The sequence below is a fragment of the Staurois parvus genome, unplaced genomic scaffold (genome assembly GCF_062004578.1).
Source record: "Staurois parvus isolate SC_StPar_1 unplaced genomic scaffold, SC_StPar_1.0 ptg000726l, whole genome shotgun sequence".
Classification (NCBI taxonomy): Eukaryota; Metazoa; Chordata; class Amphibia; order Anura; family Ranidae; genus Staurois; species Staurois parvus.
Window position 1 is genome coordinate 166,726 of NW_028318522.1, and position 21,890 is coordinate 188,615.

General features: G+C 45.2%; 1 protein-coding gene across 2 annotated transcripts in view; it reads left to right on the forward strand.

Annotated features, from left to right (window-relative positions):
* GRAMD1A (GRAM domain containing 1A) overlaps positions 1-21,890 on the forward strand; it is a 133,802-nt gene that overhangs the window by 64,248 nt on the left and 47,664 nt on the right. For both annotated transcript variants that reach the window (XM_089653890.1, XM_089653891.1), the window contains exons 5-10: positions 618-721; positions 2,699-2,794; positions 5,741-5,821; positions 13,976-14,091; positions 17,869-18,004; positions 19,461-19,662. In XM_089653890.1, the coding sequence (XP_089510016.1) occupies positions 618-721; positions 2,699-2,794; positions 5,741-5,821; positions 13,976-14,091; positions 17,869-18,004; positions 19,461-19,662 (735 nt within the window). The remainder of the gene's footprint in view (positions 1-617; positions 722-2,698; positions 2,795-5,740; positions 5,822-13,975; positions 14,092-17,868; positions 18,005-19,460; positions 19,663-21,890) is intronic.

The following is a 21,890-nucleotide window of genomic DNA, read 5'->3' on the forward strand; positions in this document are numbered from 1 at the left end:
CATACCAGCAACAGTGTGTGCCAACCTTGTGAAGACTTCCAGGAAACGTCTGACCTCTGTCATTGCCAACAAAGGAGATATAACAAAGTATTGACATGAACTTTTCATATTCACCAAATACTTATTTTCCACCATAATTTGCAAATAAATTCTTTCCAGATCAGCCAATGTGATTGTCTGGATTTGTTTTCTCATTTTGTCTCTCATAGTTGAGGTCTCCCTATGATGCCAATTACAGGCCTCTCTCATCTTTGTAAGTGGGAGAACTTGCACAATTGGTGGGGACTAAATACTTTTTTGCCCCACTGTATAGAGTGGTGTATGAGGTCACCATACAATGTATATATAGAGTGGTGTGTGATGTCACCATACAATGTATATGTAGAGTGGTGTATGAGGTCACCATACAATGTATATGTAGAGTGGTGTATGATGTCACCATACAATGTATATGTAGAGTGGTGTATGATGTCACCATACAATGTATAGATAGAGTGGTGTATGATGTCACCATACAATGTATATGTAGAGTGGTGTATGAGGTCACCATACAATGTATGTACAATCCATGCAATGCATACAATGTCATCCTAATCCCTGCACCCCCCCCCCATCAGATTACTCGTGTGCGCTCCAGAAAGACATCCTCCTCCAGGGAAGACTCTACTTATCGGAGAATTGGATCTGTTTCTATAGCAATATTTTCCGCTGGGAGACCACGGTGAGTGCAGCACCAACTGACGCATTTTTCTCCTTCCTCGGGCTTTGTTAACAGTGTTTAAACACAGCTGTGAAAATTGCCGAGCGACTCGCGGGAACGGCGGGCGAAGTGTAACGCCGGAATAAATTGTCGCTGAGCTAATCGGGGGTTGTACTGGAGTGTGTTAAGTGGCAGAATGATATTATAGGGAGGTAGTCGCAGTATTATTTGTGACCGGTATTTATCGGGGTCCAGCAATTTACACAGCACTTCATTGTACAGTCACATCAGTCCCTGAGCCCAAGGAGCTTGCAATCTAAAGTCCCTATTTCACATTCATACAGTATACTAGGAGCCAGCTAGCTCACCAGCATGTCTTTGGAGTTTGAGAGGAAACCAAAGCAAGCACAAGGGATATATGCCGAGTGGGGGTGCCGCACCGGGTGACACCATCACAGGAGGTGACACCAAAATGAAAAGATGAGCTGTTAGTGGCTGTCATCATCCAAGCGGAGTGTCCCCCGTCCCAGGGGTGGATTGACAACTCATGGGGCCCCCGGGCAATAGGGGATCATAGGGCTCCTGTGTCCTCGCCCACACTCAAACCACACCCAAAAAAGCCTATGAAAGATACCTGGGGTATCTCATGAGCCCCCCTACTGACCCTGGTCAGTTCACCCCTGCCCCGTCCTCTCCCTGGGTACCGGGGCTCGTCATCTCTCCTGCAGCCCCAGGATAAGATGTCGGACCCCATCAGGAGGGGGGGGGGGGTGTCCGATCCCCAGGATCAGGCCAATTCACACACAAGCTGTCCCCGTACACCGCATCAGAGCCCAACCTCGCCCTCTGATTGGACGGCTCCTACTCTACATGTCAGTCCATGAATGGTGATGACCCCACCCATTGCTCGCCCCTCTGCATCACACATCACTGGCCAGTCCCTGCACAGGACATCCTTCCCAACACAGAGCCCAGGACCGGGGTGACACCACGTGTTATCGCACCGGGCGACACCAACCCTAATGAAGCCTCTGTATATGCAAACTCCATGCAGATAGTATCCTGATCTGGATTTGAATTGCGGACCCCAAGTGTGTATTTTTGGATAGAGCAGAACACAGTCAGAGCCTCTTGGGCTAGAGTTCACCTAGAGCCTGGGACTGGGGTGACACCACGTGTTATCACACCGGGTGACACCAACCCTAGCGACGCCTCTGTATATGCAAACTCCATGCAGATAGGGCTCTGATTGGGATTTGAATTGAGGACCCCAAGTGTGTATTTTTGGATAGAGCAGGACACAGTCAGAGCCTCTTGGGCTAGAGTTCACCTAGAGCCTGGGACTGGGGTGACACCACGTGTTATCACACCGGGTGACATCAACCCTAGTGACGCCTCTGTATATGCAAACTCCATGCAGATAGGGCCCTGATTGGGATTTGAATTGGGGACCCCAAGTGTGTATTTTTGGATAGAGCAGGACACAGTCAGAGCCTCTTTGAGCTGGAGTTCACCTTTCAACGTTCTCAGATGGCCACAGTGGAGACTCCCAAACTCTGTGCAACCAAATGGAACATAACAAGTGATAAATGGTGACCATCTTAGGTTCTGGTTTGGGTTTGGGCCACACCTAAATGCAGCCAAACCAAAAGTTAGCTGTCATTACTGGACCAATGATCTGTGAGCAGCAGATTCCCTACCACACAGGTAGCATACACAAAGGGGCAGGGATGAGTGTGACACCATTGACCTATTATGGGTATGGAAGCTCCCAACCACAGCTCAGCAATGGCGGCCAACTTCCGGGTTCAACAGAACCCAAGCTCATCCCTAGTAATGAATCGTATATACACCTTTGACTGATTTGCCACCCCGGCTAAGAATGTCCACCTGGCTGGAAAGGTTTATAAAGGTGGAGATGCCCTTTAAGTACAAGAGGAGACATGGTGTGAAAAGTGAATTTTAATTATTTTTTTGGAATTTCTTTTGGAATTTCAGATCACTATCCAGCTGAAGGACATCCGATGCATAAAAAAGGAAAAGACAGCGAAACTGATTCCCAACGCCATCCAAGTTTGCACTGAGAATGATAAGGTGAGGGACCACAATACTTGTCCACCTCGAATGACATTAAATGGGACCAGTAGTGCCGCCCAGGATATTCATTGATCACAATGTTATAGTAAAGTTTGCTCTCTTGGGATACTAGACATGGAGTATCTTACTGAGCTATTCTATATGGTCAGAGGTTTGCAACCATCACACCTATGTGAGCTTGTTGGACATTCCAAAAACATGACCAACAATATGGAGCTCCTCCATTCCTGGCTATAACATCCTCCGCTTTTCCTCTTTCCGCTCAAATTAAAGACTTTGGAAGGTGTCTGTGGGAATTTGGCCCATTTGTGAGGTCAGGTACTGATGTTGGATGAGAAGACCTGGCTCACCATCAGTGTTCCAGTTCTTTCCAAAAGGTGTTCAGTAGGGTTGAGGTCAGGATACTTGAGTTCCTCCACACCAAACTGGTGAAGCCATGTCATTATGGGACTGGCTTTGTACCCAGGGGACAGTCATATTGGAACTGAAAATGGCCTTTTGGAAGGTGCCTGGAAATTTAGCCCATTTGTGAGGTCAGGTACTGATGTTGGATGAGAAGACCTGGCTCACCATCAGTGTTCCAGTTCCTTCCAAAGGTGTTCAGTAGGGTTGAGGTCAGGATACTTGAGTTCCTCCGCACCAAACTGGTGAAGCCATGTCATTATGGGACTGGCTATGTACCCAGGGGACAGTCATATTAGAACTGAAAATGGCCTTCACCTATCTGGGACCACAAGGCTGGAAGAGCACAATTGACTTCAATGACTTTTTAAGATGTAGCATTAAGTGCTGAGTATCTTTGTATCATACAAATAATGGGGTACTGTGTATCTTTTTTGATAGTAAGCATCTTTGTATGGTACTGAGTATCATACAGGCAGTTGGAACTGAGTATCTTTTTTATGGTAATGAGTATCTTTGTATCTTACAGGTAATGGGTATGGAGTATCTTTATATGGTACTGAGCATCTCTGTATCATACTGACAGTGGGTACTGAGTATCTTTTTTATGGTACTGAGTATCTTTGTATCCTACAAGTAATGGGTATGGAGCAGGGCTGATAACTCATGGGGCCCCTGTGTCCTTGTCCAAACTCAAAAAAGCCTATGAAAAAGGTACCAGGGGCATCTCAGGGGGCCCCCTACTGACCCCGGGTCTTCGGGCAGTGCCCGAGTTTCCAAATGGTCAGTCCACCCCTGGTGCTGAGTATCTTTGTATTATAGAGATAATGGGATACTGAGTATCTTTTTTTATGGTACTGAGTATCTTTGTATGGTACTGAGTATTGTTGTATCATACAGGTAATGGGTATGGAGTATCTTAACATGGTACTGAGCATCTCTGTATCATACTGACAGTGGGTACTGAGTATCTTTGTATTATATAGATAATGGGATACTGAGTATCTTTTTTTATGGTAATGAGTATCTTTGTATCTTACAGGTAATGGGTATGGAGTATCTTTATATGGTACTGAGTATCTTTGTATTATACAGACAGTGGGTGTTGAGTATCTCTGTATTATACAAATAATGGGGTACTGAGTATATTTTTTATGGCAATAAGTATCTTTGTATCATACAGACAGTGGGTGCTGAGTATCTTTATATCATACAGATGACAGGTACTGCGTATCTTTGTATGGTACTGAGTATCTTTGTATCATACAGACAGTGGGTGCTGAGTATCTTTGTATCATACAGACAGTGGGTGCTGAGTATCTTTGTACAGTACTGAGTATCTTTGTATCATACAGACAGTGGGTGCTGAGTATCTTTGTATCATACAGACAGTGGGTGCTGAGTATCTTTGTACAGTACTGAGTATCTTTGTATCATACAGACAGTGGGTGCTGAGTATCTTTGTACAGTACTGAGTATCTTTGTATTATACAGACAGTGGGTGCTGAGTATCTTTGTATCAGACAGGCAGTGGGTGCTGAGTATCTTTGTACAGTACTGAGTATCTTTGTATCATACAGACAGTGGGTTCTGAGTATCTTTGTATCATACAGACAGTGGGTGCTGAGTATCTTTGTATCAGACAGGCAGTGGGTGCTGAGTATCTTTGTATCATACAGACAGTGGGTGCTGAGTATCTTTGTACAGTACTGAGTATCTTTGTATCATACAGACAGTGGGTGCTGAGTATCTTTGTACAGTACTGAGTATCTTTGTATCAGACAGGCAGTGGGTGCTGAGTATCTTTGTATCAGACAGACAGTGGGTGCTGAGTATCTTTGTACAGTACTGAGTATCTTTGTATCATACAGACAGTGGGTTCTGAGTATCTTTGTATCATACAGACAGTGGGTGCTGAGTATCTTTGTATCATACAGACAGTGGGTGCTGAGTATCTTTGTATCATACAGACAGTGGGTTCTGAGTATCTTTGTATCATACAGACAGTGGGTGCTGAGTATCTTTGTATCATACAGATGTATCTCTGTCACGTAGTCACACTCCTGATCCCTGGATCTCACCCCTCGGTGGCGTATTTCCCGTTTCCTGGGTATTAGTACTCTCCCCCGGCTCCATGCTCCGATCCCTGCGCCCTCTGGTCCAGTAAGATCACACGGATGCGCGGTGCCTCGCGGGACATCCTCCCCGGTTATCAGTCCCTCCACAGATTGATAGTACTTATCGCTGGCTGCCTGAACTTTACTCTCGGTGTTACTATCAGAACATTGTTATCAGCACAATGACGGGTTCAGCTTTCAGCTCTCCTGGCAGCGGCACTCATTGTTGCAGCGTGGAGTAGTGTAGCCGATCCCCGGCGCTGCACACACCTCACCTGGCCAGGTACCTCCCATGGATTTCAAGGGGGTGATAGATTCTGCTTGTGGTGGAATCGGGGGAGGGGATGTTGAAGAACCCTCGGTGTGCTTAACATTTTATTTCCATATTTCTGAGAATTGACGCTTCCATCTGTTTGTGTTGCAGCATTTCTTCACATCGTTCGGGGCCCGGGACCGCTCCTTCCTGCTGATATTCCGCCTGTGGCAGAATGCACTACTAGATAAGGTAAGAAAGTACCCTGGACCTGCTTCTCTAGGGCGTCCCTAGGGTTGGTGTCACCCAGTGTGATAACACTGGGTGACACCCCCTCCTACGATCCCCGCAGAATGGATCGGATCTGCGGATTGAGCATAATAGATCGGACTCCGATCCATTATCCTCCCCAATCCGCAGATCCGATCCATTCTGCGGGGATTGTCAGCTTGCCTTACAACTGACCTTTTCGTGGAGCGGGTCTGGTGTCACCCCATGTGGTCGGTGTCACCCGGTGAAGCACGCACCCCCCGCACCTGCCCCCCCCTTCCTCCCTCCGGTGTCACCCCATATAGGTTGCAAGCCGACAATCCCCGCAGGATGGTTCAGATCTGCGGATCAAGCATAATGGATTGGAGTGCGATCCATTATCCTCCCCAATCCGCAGATCCGATCCATCCTGCGGGGATTGTCGGCTTGCCTTACAACTGACCTTTTCGTGGAGCGGGTCCGGTGTCACCCCGTATAGGTTGCATGCCGACGATCCCTGCAGGATGGATCGGATCTGCGGATCAAGCATAATGGATCAGACTCTGATCCGTTATGCTCCCCAATCCGCAGATCCGATCCATCCTGCGAGGATCGTCGGCTTTCCTTACAACTGACCTTTTAATGGAGCGGGTCCGATGTCACTCCAAGTGGTAGGTGTCACCCGGTGTGGCGCGCACCCCCTGCACCTGCCTCGGGCTGCCACTGCCCCTTCCTCCCTCAATGATAACAAATACCTGAAAAAGTTATTTATTAGAAAGAGTTTATGAATTCTGAGCCAGGCTCATCTTCGGGTCATGTGACCAACAGGCACCAGTCAGAGGCAAAGCTGCTGATTGGCTGTGAATGAATGCCAGCCCCAGAAGATCCTCTGCTGGAAGATTTGCAGCCGGTGCCTTGGCAGTGGTCACATGACTCGCTCCTATCCCAAGTTTTTCTTCCAGCTGCAGCGCTTTCTGTTTTTTTTTTTTTTTATTTGTTTTTTATATATATACAGCTGCATTGAGGTTAAGGTAGAACTAAAGGCAAATTGTTTTTTTTTTATTGGATAGAAGAGAGGCTTACAACCCCAGTTTTTTTTATTCCATCTCTGTCCCGTTGGGGAGATTTTCCTTCATTTCCTGTTCCATAGCCAAAGGAAATCCCTGCAAAGTGAGTAAGTCTGTGGTTGTGACCACAACTAGTGTCCCCATTGGAAGATTTTCCCTCTGTTGCTGTTCTGGTGACAACCCAAAAGTTGGGATTTTTCTTTCACTTTCACAGGACAAATAGAGAGGGTGAATCTCCCTAACAGGGACCACAGACAGCAATAAAAGCCTGACAGGGGTTCTAATCCCTCTCCACTCTATTCAAAACTGACTTTACATACAGTTGTGGCCAAAATTATTCAACCCCCAATGCTGTAAAGGGGTTTAGGGACTATAGTGTACATTTGGAATTGTATTCAGAATCAAATCCTACAAGGACGTTGTAACTACCCAAATGCAACTAAAATGACATCAATTGTTTATGTAATACAGTAGTAAATGGTTCTTATGTGGTTTCTTCATTGCCACAATTATTCAACCCCTTAAAGACTACCACTCTGAAGAACAGAGGTTCATACAGGTGCTTTCCATCAGGTATTGAAAACACCTGTGGATGTCACCGAGCAGCAATCAAGCATAATAAGCACCAATTAGGCAGCTTTAAAATGACTGTGATACTCAGCTCCTTCTAGACATTTACTGGTGTGGTTACAAACATGGTGAAGGCAAGAGAATGGTCCAGGAAGACAAGAGAAGAGGTGATTTCTCTTCACAGGAAGGGCAATGGCTATAAGAAGATTGCAAAGATGTTAAACATACCAAGAGACACCTTAGGAAGCATCATTCGCAAATTCAAGGCAAAGGGCACTGTTGAAACGCTACCTGGTCGTGGCAGAAAGAAGATGCTGACTTCGACTGCTGTGCGCTACCTGAAGCGTAGAGTGGAGAGAAGTCCCCGTGTGACTGCTGAGGAACTGAGAAAAGATTTGTCAGATGTGGGTACAGAAGTTTCAGCCCAGACAATAAGACGCACACTGCGTAATGAAGGCCTCCGTGCCAGAACTCCCAGGCGTACCCCCTTGCTGTCTCCAAAGAATAAGAAGAGTCGACTGCAGTATGCCAAAAGCCATGTGGACAAACCACAAAAGTTGTGGGATAGTGTTCTGTGGACTGATGAAACAAAATTAGAACTGTTTGGGCCCATGGATCAACGCTATGTTTGGAGGAGGAAGAACAAGGCCTATGATGAAAAGAACACCTTGCCTACTGTGAAGCATGGTGGAGGGTCAATCATGCTTTGGGGCTGTTTTGCTTCTGCAGGTACAGGGAAGCTTCAGCGTGTGCAAGGTACCATGAATTCTCTTCAGTACCAGGAGATATTGGATGGAAACGTGATGCAGTCCGTCACACACCTGAGGCTTGGGAGACGTTGGACCTTTCAACAGGACAATGATCCCAAGCATACCTCCAAGTCCACTAGAGCATGGTTGCAGAGGAAAGGCTGGAACATTTTGGAGTGGCCATCGCAGTCACCAGACTTAAATCCGATTGAGAACCTCTGGTGGGACTTAAAGAAAGCAGTTGCAGTGCGCAAGCCTAAGAATGTGACTGAACTGGAGGCCTTTGCCCATGAAGAATGGGCGAAGATACCCGTAGATCGCTGCAAGACACTTGTGTCAAGCTATGCTTCACGTTTAAAAGCTGTTATAACTGTAAAAGGATGCTGTACTAAGTACTAAGATTGAATGTCACTTGGGGGTTGAATAAAACTGATAATGCTGTGAGCACAGAAAAGACATTTGTGGTTATTTCATTATAACTGTTATGTTATATTTGTCTGACCTACAAGTGCCTCTTTAATGTAAATGTAAGCAAGATGACTGAATGATCAAAAGCAATGTCAAACTGGCCAAAACACTCAATTTCAGTGGGGGTTGAATAATTTTGGCCACAACTGTACACTATAGCAGGGGCGGACTGACAACTCATGGGGTCCCCGGGTAATAGGGGATCATGGGGCCCTTGTGTTCTTGCCCAAACTCAAAAAAGCCTATGAAAAAGGTACCAGGGGCATCTCATGGGGCCCTCTACTGACCCTGGGCCCTCGGGCAGTGCCCGAGTTTCCAAATGGTCAGTCCGCCCCTGCACTATAGGGACAATAACAAGCAGGGCAAGGCCAATGGGTGGACAGGAGGGGCGGCTGCCCTGGGTACCTTCTTGCTGTTCAAGGCTGACAGGAGTAGTGACAGCAGCATCACTACTCCTGTCAGCCCAGCTCTGGGAGTGGCAAGGACAGAGCCGGGAGGTGGTGCGGGCTGTGTTCTCTCTCCCCCTCCTTCCTGTCTCTAGTGGAGGGACTGTGTTGGAAAAACTGCGCACTTCTAGGTCAATGCAAAACGGACAGATCAAGAGCTGCAGAACGATTGGGCGCTGCTTCTGGGCAGTGCCCGAGTTTCCAAATGGTCAGTCTGCCCCTGCACTGTAGGGACAATAACAAGCAGGGCAAGGCCAATGGGTGGACAGGAGGGGCGGCTGCCCTGGGCACCTTCTTGCTGTTCAAGGCTGACAGGAGTAGTGACAGCAGCATCACTACTCCTGTCAACCAAGCTCTGGGAGTGGCAAGGACAGAGCCGGGAGGTGGTGCGGGCTGTGTTCTCTCTCCCCCTCCTTCCTGCCTCTACTGGTGGGACTGTGTTGGAAATACTGCGCACTTCCAGGTCGATGCAAAACGGACAGATCAGGAGCTGAAGAACGATTGGGCGCTGCTTCTGGGCGTAGGATCCCCTAAGCTTGCACACCATGAAGGGGGGAGGGGCACATTTTGGGATCTTTGCCCTGGACGCTGGATGAGCATGTCCCGGCACTGACAACAAGGATACAATACTGTGTATCACAGAGGCCCCTTGGAGCATTTACAGTTTTAATTCAGTAAGGCTTTATTCACATTTATGCGTTCCAGGAACGCGCAGAAAAATACGCTGTGACGGAAGTGACTTTGGGTGGGGGGCCCATGGAACACAACTCACTTTGGAGGGGTGGGGAGACCCCTTTCTTAGCTCCCCATATCCCTCTTATGTGTAAGTCACCCTGTGCCTGTTAGGGGTACAGGGTGAAATGTCCTAATATTGGGGTGGGGGGGTTGTGGATTGTTTGGTGTCATGTGGTTGCATCCCACTGTTCTATTGTGTGTCTTGCTTGGGAGAAAACTATTATGGGATATATGTGTTTGTGTATTGGCTTGGTGGGGGGTGTCTGCTGATGTGTTTTTTGTTGCTAGATTTGTTTTGTGTTGCCCTGCGTCCTTATGCAGGGAGGGGAAAATTGTTCTCTTGAATGTACTGTGTATATCTTGTGTCTGTGTTACAATAAAGGAGTCTATTTCCTGATTTATTTCAAGTCTGGTGCTGTCTCATCTTGTATGGTCAGCGGTGGTGTCCGTGGATCTGTGTTCAGACAGGGAAGCGGGAGTCTAACAGAAATACCCAGTCAGGGTCCGGTTCCATTACATACGCATTTTCCCGCACGTTCCCGTAACATGCAAAAAAACATATCACGCCTGCGATGCTATTGATTGCTAATGGCACTCCAAATGCGGCAAGCAGACGCATGTTTTGCAGCGTGCGTGGTAAAACGTGAGGCAAAAAGACACGCAAAGTGGAGTTTGTCGCACATAGGACAGCCCATCGAAATCAATAGGCCGCCCTATCGCGACGCATGAATAATGCTCAAAAAACGTGCGTTTCCAATACGCTAGGCGCGAATGGGGCCTCAGGGGTTAAAGTGGTGTGTACCCATCCCGCCATGATTGAAGGCATCATTAGAAGCTGGCCGTTCCCGGCAACAAAGGGGAAGGAGGGGGGGGGGTGCTGTGTGTAATCACAAACAGAATACTGCTAATAAAATTATAACGTCACTAAATCAAGCAGAACATTTTATGTGGAGATAATGCTGGACGCGGCTCAGAACTTCGTCAGCGATGTCAGCGTAGGATGAAGGTGACACAAAGCAGACGGAGCACGAGGCGGGTTAGATGGGGTCAGCGCGATCGACGCTACAGGACCGCCAACCATACCGGGCCAATACTGTGACCCAGAACTTTGCATCCAGGATTTACCCCAGGTCTCCTTACTACCCTTCATTAGTGGTCTGGGAACCCTGGATTGTCATGCAGAGATTCTCAAACACACCCATTGCTGCCCTCTACTCTTATTTAAATCTGGCCTCCGGCCTCCCCTTCAGTCTTGCACAGCTGTACCGGCTCCTCCCCTTCAGTCTTGCACAGGTGTAGTGGCTCCTCCCCTTCAGTCTTGCACAGGTGTACCAGCTCCTCCCCTCCAGTCTTGTACAGGTGTACCGGCTCCTCTGCTTAAGTCTTGCACAGGTGTACCTGTTCCTCCCCTTCAGTCTTGCACAGGTGTACTGGCTCCTCCCCTTCAGTCTTGCACAGCAGTACTGGCTCCTCCCCTTCAGTCTTGTACAGATGTACCGGCTCCTCCCCTTCAGTCTTTCACAGGTGTATCGGTTCCTCTCCTGGACTGAAACGGCTTCCTCTGATTTCTCTTCACACTGTGAGCTTCTAACAATGTGTATTAGAAGCTGCAGCAAGTCAGATGGAGCTCCGCCCCTTCTGCCTTGCACAGGTGTAGTGGCTCCTCCCCTTTCAGTCTTACACAGGTGTACTGACTCCTCCCCTTCAGTCTTGCACAGGTGTACCAGCTTCTCCCCTTGTTGGACAGGTGTACCAGCCCCTCCCCTTTTTGAAGAGATGTACCGGCTCCTCCCCTTCAGTCTTGCACAGGTGTACCGGCTCCTCCCATTCAGTCTTGCACAGTTGTAGTGGCTCCTCCCCTTCAGTCTTCCACAGGTGTACCAGCTCCTCCCATTCAGTCTTCCACAGGTGTACCAGCTCCTCCCATTCAGTCTTGCACAGGTGTACCGGCTCCTCCCCTTCAGTCTTGCACAGGTGTACCAGCTCCTCCCATTCAGTCTTGCACAGGTTACCAGCTCCTCCCATTCAGTCTTGCACAGGTGTACCAGCTCCTCCCATTCAGTCTTGCACAGGTGTACCAGCTCCTCCCATTCAGTCTTGCACAGGTGTACCGGCTCCTCCCCTGGATTGATCTGGCTTCCTCTGATATCACCGCACACTGGGAGCTTCTCACAATGTGCATTAGAAGCTGCAGCAAGTCAGGTAGAGCTCCACCTCATTTCCTGGCTGGAGGATATCCCAAATCATCCAACTCTTTCCTCCGCAGCTTGACTGTCCCTGGCCCGCCCCTTCCATTCATTGGATTTCTGTTCTTTCAATCATGGAGGCTCAGCATCACATGTGGGCAATGCAACCAAATATGCCCACTCCTCCAGACTGACACTCGCCCATCAAAGCATTTTGATATTTGCAAAACTCTTCCCACTGCTTGCATCAGGGCTGAGGGCTCCTGAGAGGAGTACTGAGGGAGGGGGCTGTGATGTGTTCAGGTGCTATGTACAGCACCCTACCGGCTCCTCCCATCAGCCATATTCTAACTTCATTGCATAGAGAAGCACAGAGACTCTAAAAATGAGATATGTAATGAAAATGGAAAGATTTTATTTAAAATTGGTATTAGCAGGTTGATAAAATGGGGGGGGAACTAGGAGGGTAAAGTGTAACAGGATTAAACTGCAGTTTTAATTGTGCTGTGTGGCAACCTTTCCGGTCCATTTCCATTCTCTGGCAGCACTGAGTGTGCATTCTAGGAGATCTTTGACCTCCTGTGATAAGATAATTCTTAATATGGAAACCCAAGAACATGCCCTGCCACCCTCGGAAGGCGGGGACCCTGACCCTGCGATCGGCAGTGTTATCAGCGCACATTTTTAGTATTTCTTCGCTTATGCAGGCCATAGACGGGTCGAAAACCTGCCGTTTAAAAAAAAAAAAAAACGAAAAATCGGTCGTTCGATTAGCCGACGTTACCACCTACGGCCGGCATTTAATTACTTCTGTCCCTGCAGAGAGCTCCGCTATTATATTTCACATGAAAACGTCTTGCGGTTGCAACAATGTATCCATTTGTATCCATTTCGGATACAGATGGTTTTATTCGGATACAAATGGATACATTGTTGCAACCGCAAGACTTTTTCATGTCAAATATAATAGCGGACTGGAATTCTTCTTCTTCTTCTCCTCCTCCTCCTTTTTCTTATTCTTCTTATTCTTCTTCTTTTTCTCATTCTTCTTTTTCTTCTTCTCATTCCTCTTTTTCTTATTCTTCTTATTCTTCTTTTTCTTCTTTTTCTCATTCTTCTTTTTCTCATTCTTCTTTTTCTCATTCTTCTTTTTCTTCTTCTCATTCTTCTTTTTCTTATTCTTCTTATTCTTCTTTTTCTCATTCTTCTTTTTCTTCTTTTTCTCATTCTTCTTTTTCTTATTCTTCTTCTTCTTATTCTTTTTCTTCTTTTTCTTTTTCTTCTTCTTCTTTCTCTACTTTTTCTTCCTCTTCTTCTTCTTCTCATTATTCTTTTTCTTCTTCTTCTTTTTCTTCTTCTTCTTCCTCTTCTTCTTCTTCCTCTTCTCATTCTTCTTTTTCTTCTTCTTCCTCTTCTTCCTCTTCTTCCGCTTCTTCCTCTTCTTCCTCTTCTTCCTCTCATTCTTCTTTTTCTCATTCTTCTTTTTCTTATTCTTCTTCTCATTCTTCTTCTTCTTATTCTTCTTCTTCTTATTATTATTCTTTTTCTTCTTTTTCTTATTCTTTTTCTTCTTTTTCTTTTTCTTTTTCTTCTTTTTCTTCTTCTTCTTCTTCTTTTTCTTCTTCTTCTTCCTCTTCTTTTTCCTCTTCTTGCTGGAAATCCCTTACAGCAACATTTACTTCATGTGTATTAAAATAATAAAGACAAACGCAGTTGATTCGCAAAGCTTGTATTTGTCCCTTTTCTTTTCTCAAGTCACCTGAATGTCTCGTGAATGTCACATTCACTGCATTCTAAATATGCCCCTTAGAGTGAATCCTTTGCCTAGTGCTTCCTCCTCTAGATTTCAGAACGGGTAGCATCCAGGAACAGCGTAGAGGCCATCAGTCAATGTTACTATCAACCGATCTCTGTTTTTTTTCCTTTTTGCTGTCAGACACTGTCCCCTCGAGAGCTGTGGAACATCGTTCACCAATGTTACGGTACGGAGCTGGGTCTGACCAGCGAAGATGAAGACTACGTATCTCAACGGGAGCTGCTCAACGGCCTTGGGTGAGTGCCACCAACTCAACATCTGTCACTTCATCTCTCCATCTGTCTGACACCCATGATTGCTGTCAGTGCGCAAGCAAGCTTTCCTAAAGCAGAGGGCAAAGAGCATAAACCAGATCAACATATTTCAGCTTTTGGCAATAAAGCCCAATTCCAAACATTTTTTTTTTCATTTTGGATAGACCTGGAAAAAAGAAAATACTTAGGGGTTTATTGATAACAACAAAAATTTGAATTTCACGAATAATGTCTGCCATGTTTATTCCCTTTGATTGTCAGCTCCACCTAGTGGCCATATTGCTGTATTTTCTTGATTGAGGTATTTCAGAGATGGCCACTAGAGGCCACATCACAGTAATTACTCATGATGGCTATGCAAATGGTTAACCACTTCCCGTCCGGCCCATGTATATAAACGGCCAGACGGTGGCAGTGCAGGGGCGGGTGGCTGTTTATAAATGGCCTCCCCACTCCCTGCTTGTGCGCGCTCCCTGGGAGCAGCCCGGTGCCTGCTGTGTCCTCCGGACACAGTGGAACACCGATCGTTGTATGGGACCTCTGTGTGAGGTCCCGATCATGTGATCACTGATTGGCCAATCAGTGATCACATGAAGAGTGGTAAGATGTCACTTCTGACATCATTGCTTACTACATGTGAAATCTGTGAATGATCACAGAAATCACATGGTACAGGGCTATTCACAACAGCCTTGTACCATGTGACAAGCTGTGACCAATCACAGCTCACACAGTATTTCTCAATGGCTGCAAGAATGCAGCCAGAGAGAAGGAGAAATGATTGCTTTTACAGCCTTTATGGATGGAAGAGCAATCAGTGTAAAAAAAAAAAAAAAATAAATCTTCATCACCCCCCACAAGTAGTACAGTGTCACTATGGTGACACTGTACTGCTAGGGTGACAGTATGTATAAATAAATAAATAAATAATAATATAAAAATAAAATAAAAATGTAAAAAAAAATTAGAAAAATTATAATTTATGATTATAAACTAATCTTTTTGTTTTTTTTTTACTAAAAAGATAACTGAATACATTTTGGCCAAGATTTATGAAGAAAGATTATTTATTTGCAAAATTGTATAAGAAAAACACTTTTTAAAAAATGTTTTGGACTTTTTCATTTATATAGCAAAAAAAATAAAAATCCCAGCGGTGAATAAATATCACCAAAATAAAGTTTTATCTGTCTCAAAAAAATGCTAAAAAATTCATATGGGTACCATGTTGCATGACCGCGCAATTGTCATTCAAAGTGTGATAGCGCTGAAAGCTGAAAATTGGCCTGGGCAGGAAGGGGGGGGGGGGGAGTGTCCGGACTGGAAGAGGGGGAGAGTGTCCGGACTGGAAGGGGGGAAAGTGTCTGGACTGGAAGGGGGGGAAAGTGTCCGGACTGGAAGGGGGGGAAAGTGTCCGGACTGGAAGGGGGGGAAAGTGTCAGGACTGGAAGGGGGGGAAAGTGTCCGGACTGGAAGGGGGGGGAAAATGTCCGGACTGGAAGGGGGTGAAAGTGTCCGGACTGGAAGGGGGGGAAAGTGTCTGGACTGGAAGGGGGGAAAGTGTCCGGACTGGAAGGGGGGGAAAGTGTCCGGACTGGAAGGGGGTGAAAGTGTCCGGACTGGAAGGGGGTGAAAGTGTCCGGACTGGAAGGGGGGAAAGCGTCTGGACTGGAAGGGGGGGAAAGCGTCCGGACTGGAAGGGGGTGAAAGTGTCCGGACTGGAAGGCGGTGAAAGTGTCCAGACTGGAAGGGGGGGAAAGTGTCCGGACTGGAAGGGGGTGAAAGTGTCCGGACTGGAAGGGGGTGAAAGTGTCCGGACTGGAAGGGGGGAAAGTGTCCGGACTGGAAGGGGGTGAAAACGTCCGGACTGGAAGGGGGTGAAAGTGTCCGGACTGGAAGGGGGTGAAAGTGTCTGGACTGGAAGGGGGGGAAAGTGTCTGGACTGGAAGGGGGTGAAAGTGTCCGGACTGGAAGGGGGTGAAAGCGTCCGGACTGGAAGGGGGTGAAAGTGTCCGGACTGGAAGGGGGGGAAAGTGTCCGGACTGGAAGGGGGGAAAGTGTCCGGACTGGAAGTGTTTTTTTAAGGTGACTTTTTTATTTTTGTCTATGACCCCAATGGGGAGATTTAACTTCATTTCCTGTCCCTGTGAAGGGTTGTGAGAGCAGCACGAGAAATGAGAGGAGCGTTCATCACTAGAAATGGAAGTCTCAAACAGTAATAAATGGAACATAATTGGTGCACTGAATTAGAGTTACCAGTAGTTTATGGTTATAGAAAGTCATCAAGCAGATTCATATGGGGTGCAGTAGCTCCAGTGAGGTAGCTCTCAAAAACAAGAGGGTGCTCCTAGTCCAGGGGACTTGAAATTTGGAGTCCATGCATAAAAAGTCTGACCAGCAACCTAAGGGGTTGATTTACTTAAACTGCATGGTGCAAAATCTGGTGCAGCTTCCAGAAACCAATCAGCTTCCAGGGTTCATTGCCAAAGCTTAATTGAAGAAGCTGAAGTTAGAAGCTGATTGGTTACCATGCGCAGCTGCACCAGATTTTGCACTCTCTGGTTTTAGTAATTCCAACTCCTCTATGTCTGATTGGCTGCATCGGAGACCAGAGGAGAGATCTGGGGTCTAATAAAGCCCAGATCTCTTCATAAAGAGGACCTGTCACGGCCCGTGCTATCACAAGGGATGTTGCTCATCCCTTGTAATAGCAATAAAGTCGTGGAAAAGAAAATGAAAGGGGCAGTGTAAAAGAAAAAAAAGTTTAAAATAAAATAAAAAATGATAGTAAAAAAATTATAAAAGGTAAAAAAGTGAGCGCTATCCAATCTGCAGCTAAGCACTCAAGGTAACCAAAAAACCTTATAAATAGAATAGTGCAGCGCTAAAACAATAAATCAGAGTTCAATGTAAGCAACAGTCTGTGTGACTAAAAGTGCCAGGTAACTGGTAGGATCAATGGCGGTGCTCCGTGAGAAATAGCAGAATTACGTACTCACCAGATGCGTACTAGTTATACGCATGAAGTATCACATCTAGGGATTTCCTCATCAGATAATGGTCTGGTCAGGGTTAGGTACTCATCCTTCAGTGTGGTAATCAGCAAAAAGCCCAGGAATCAGATTAATTGGATCCAGGTACCAGAGGTCCCTTTAAGGGATAGGTAGGAGAGGGTGCCTATTTACAGGATATCTTCCTTCTCTGGGTCAGGCGACTGGATCTCAGTAGTGGGCTCTGCAAAATAAATACTCCTCAAAAGGAGTCAGGAAAGGATGTCCATAGTGTAGTACTTAAATAAGGTATTTATTAGGAAAAATGGTGTTTGCAAACATAAATATCGATAAAAACAGCATCAGGGGTGTCGGGATGAAGTAACCCTCTAAAATCAAAGATGGCCGCGACGGTCACGACGTCCTGGCTCCTCCTTACGCGTTACGTGCGCACGCACTTCATCAGAGGAAGAGACCATTGAGTGGTCATGGTCATGGTAGACATTGACTACCTGGGCCTTCTTGGAAAAATAGTGGATCAGCTGGTCGGTCGCTATTATATAGTCCCTGAGGAGCCTGCATTGGGATGTCTGCTAAGCACTCCGCTTTCCATAGGTACAAGTTTGGACCACAGATAGCTGTTTCTGATGGTTCCTACCAGCCATGTGATCCAGGCCCTGGTACAGCCAGGTTCTGCATGCCCGATGACCAGTTTTTTTCCATATTTTTAGGATGACTTTCAAATAAATAGTTTTTTTTTTATTTGTAGGGGGAGCGAGGACTTTCCTGAAGGCCCTGATCTGAGTGACACCTCCTCCAGGGGCGACACCAAGCTTGGCACCAGCCCTCCTTTGCCAGCCACTGACTCCTTCACCTCTCTTGCCAGCAGTGATAGTATGCTAACGGTAAGTCCCTTTGCTGTGCTTGCAGATACTGTGAAGGAATTCTGTTTTTTTGAAGCCAGGCTGGAGAAACTGACCAACAGGTCACCTTATAACCAGCTTTAAAGCCAAACTCCTGACATTTACTTTGTTCAGCCAGTCTAGCGATCCAGGGTCTTCTGCCAGACTGTACAGGCAGGTCCACAGCTCCAGTGACCTGCATGCAGACTACAAGTTGACCAATATAGCCTGATTGAGCAGCCAATCTCATCTGTGATTGGACAAAAAAGGAGCAGACAGATGAGATCTCCTTTTGGGCAGGCTTTCTCTAATTGAAACCTTAGACAGAGCTGTCAAATAAGGGAGGAGTATCTTCTCTCATTCTTTTCCCTGTATTTTTTAAATTGAATTCTACCAAATTCTGGCTTTTTACAACACAAAGTGCAAAGAAAAGTCCAGAAACAATGTGAAAGAAGCCCAAAACCCCATTTGCTGGCTAAAAGGAAGAATGCAAAAAAAAAAATATATAAATAATGTATAATATATATAATATATAATTATAATATATATATATATATATATATATATATATATATATATATATATATACACATATATATATATAAAAATATAATATATATATATAATATATATAAAAAAAAAAAAAAAATATATATATATATATATATATATATAAAATATATAAATATATATAAAAAAAAAAAAATATATATATATATAATATTTTTATATATATTATAAATTATATATATAAAAATATAATATATATATAAATATAATATATATAAATATATATATATATATTATATATAAAAATATAATATATATATTATATATATATAAAAATATATATATATATATATATATATATATATATATATATATATATATATAAATATAATATATTTTTTATATATATATATATATAATTTTGCATTCCTCCATTTAGCCAGCAGATATATTTATATATCTCTATATATATTTAGGCAGCTTTCTATGAACTGTCAGATAAGGATGGGGTCTCATCGCTGAGTTTTTCCTCTGTGCATACATTTTATCTTGAGCTATTGCACTCCGTCAACAAGTGTTTTTTTACAACGGGCAAAGGAAAGCTTGGAAACCTTGTAAAAGGAGCTGAAGCTCCACCTGCTGGTTCAAAGCAAAGCCAGGAAACTTTGTGAAAGGAGCTGAAGCTCCACCTGCTGGTTCAAAGCAAAGCCAGGAAACTTTGTGAAAGGAGCTGAAGCTCCACCTGCTGGCTCAAAATGAAAATGCAAAGTATGCATGCAAAAAAAAAACTTTTTTTATAAGAAATATATATTATTTTTATTCTTGACCATATTAAATAAATAAAATATGCATTCAACTTCTACACATTGCCTTTAATCATTAGTGACAGTACCATGTCTGTATGTGGCCGGTGGCAGTTATTTCACCCAGTGACGGTGCTTACTTTCAGCCAGCAGAGGATTTGACCGGACAGTCGGACGCCTTGTCAGATTCTCAGCTGGATGGTTCCTCAAGCCAAACGGTGACTCCCCTCTCAGAGATGGCCGGAACGGGATTGCTGGACTCCATGCCTACCTTGGACCGCATGCCCAGCGAAGATCTGCCTACCGATCTGAGCAACAATTCCACCCCAAGCTCCACCCAGGACGAGGGTCAGTGCCGCAATCTGTTATACTTCATTTATGTTTAGGTTGTTCCAGGAGCAGATGTGTTGCTTAACAAAGCTCTGGTGTCCTCAGCATTGTCTACATTTATTACAAGATGGATCTCTGAAGGCCAAACCTCTTCTGGCTGTACTTCTCCTATGGAGCATAGGAGCACACTTCGTTCTGCACTCCCGTGACCCATTTTCAGGCGACAGCAGGCTTAGTCCGCTGTTGACTGATGTCACTGAGCCGGTCCGGTCTCTGGAGAAATCCTAACTTTAAAGTCAGGATCAGGGGTGGACTAACAACTCATGGGGCCCCTGGGCAATAGGGGATCATGGGGCCCCTATGTCCTCGCCCACAATCAAACACACCCTAAAAAGCCTATGAAAGGTACCAGGGGCATCTCATGGGTCCCCCTATTGATCCTGGGCCCTCGGGCAGTGCCCGAGTTTCTGAGTGGTCAGTCCGCCCCTGGTCAGGATCCACCCACATGCACCCAGGTGAACATTGCTCTTACCATCACATGTTTTTTCCTTGGTAAAATGTTACGGTATGCTCGGTCTGTTGTGAACCGTTCAAGAAAACTAGTGAGGTGTAAATATTTGGGGGAGCATGAAATTAAGGGGGGGATGGAGCGTAAGAAAAAACATGGAGAGGGGGGAGGGGGGGAAGAGGAAGAGCACCAATGAAGTACTGGTATGGAGTATTATATCCATTACAGATAGTAATCATGTTATTACGCATCTGGGATTGTTTAACCATCGCGACCAATGACTTGTAAATTTGTGGAAGGAGGAATTATAAATTGCTATTCTTCTCTCCATTGCACATTGGAGGTTAAGGTCAGATATGAGGCGGGACACTGATGGGACGGTGATGGATCTCCATAGTCTGGTGATGTTAGTTTTTGCAGCTGCTAAGATGTGGATAATAATGGTACGTACGTTTATCGGGAATGTGTCTATTCCAATGTGGAGAAGCGCCAAGGCGGGATTTGGAGTTACTAAAGTTCCAGAGAGTAAGGAAATTATCTGGAATACTTTGTTCCAGTACGACTTGAGCGATTTACATGCCCAAAGGATGTGGAGAAGTGTTCCTTTTTCTCCGCAATGTCTCCAGCAGGTGTTGAGGGTAAAAGAGGGCTAATTTAGTTGGGGTTAGATACCAATGATGTAGTATTTTTAAATATGTTTCCCAATGGGAACTACATTTGGAAGCTTTAAAGGTGATGGCAAATGTTTTTTCCCAAATGTATGGGGTTATTGTTTGGCAAAGATTCTGCTCCCAATTGATTAAGGAAGAAGTATGTGTAGTAAATTGTGTCTCGGTAATGAGTGAATAGAAGGTCGAAATTCCTTTCTTAGGATACTGTTTCCTTTGATAGAAATTCTGTGTAGTTGCAGGAGTCTCTATTTCGATTGGTATTTTTGCTGTGTTAATGGAGTGGGTTATGCGCATATAGGTATATTGTTCCCTATCAGGAAGATGAAATTTCCGCTGGATAACAGAGGAGTCTAATTTATGATTCGTGTAAATGTCTTTTATGTAAAGTATACCATGGCTTCTCCATGTTGATATATTTAGGTGAGGAGTGATGAAGTGTAAGGACGTCAGGGGAGTGGGGCTTTTCACACTGCTTGTGTTGCCTTGAGCGCAGGTTGAGAAATCAAACCAAGCATTTAGAGAAGCCTGTATGCAGGGGTGTGTTTGCAGGGTTTTAGGTTGAACTGCTCTGGGTATGAATAGTATGTCTGTTATTGCGTGTGGTAGGCCCAAGGAGGTTTCCATTTTGGTCCATATCTTCTCTTCGGTAGGGTGCCACCAGAAGAAAAGCTGGTCTAGTAAAGCGGCTTGGTAGTATGATTTCAAGTGAGGAAGACCCGCTCCACCTCTGGAGGGAGGGCGTAGTAATAGATTCGCAGAGCATCTGGGTCTGCTAGAGTTCCATAGAAATTTGTTTATTAGAGATTGAAGTTTAGCGAAAAAAGGTGTGTGTGAGTGGTATAGGAAGCGTCTGAAATATATATAGTATTTTAGGTAATATGCACATTTTCACCGTTGCTACTCTGCCTAGAGTCGATAGTGTGGATGTGCGTAAGCATTTTAGTTCTTGAGGAATGGTTTCCAGTAAAGGTTTGAAATAAGTTGTGTAGAGTTGGTTAGTAGTTGCAGTGAGTTTGATCCCTAGATAGGGTATGCTATGTGTTTCCCATGTAAAGGGAAAATGTGTG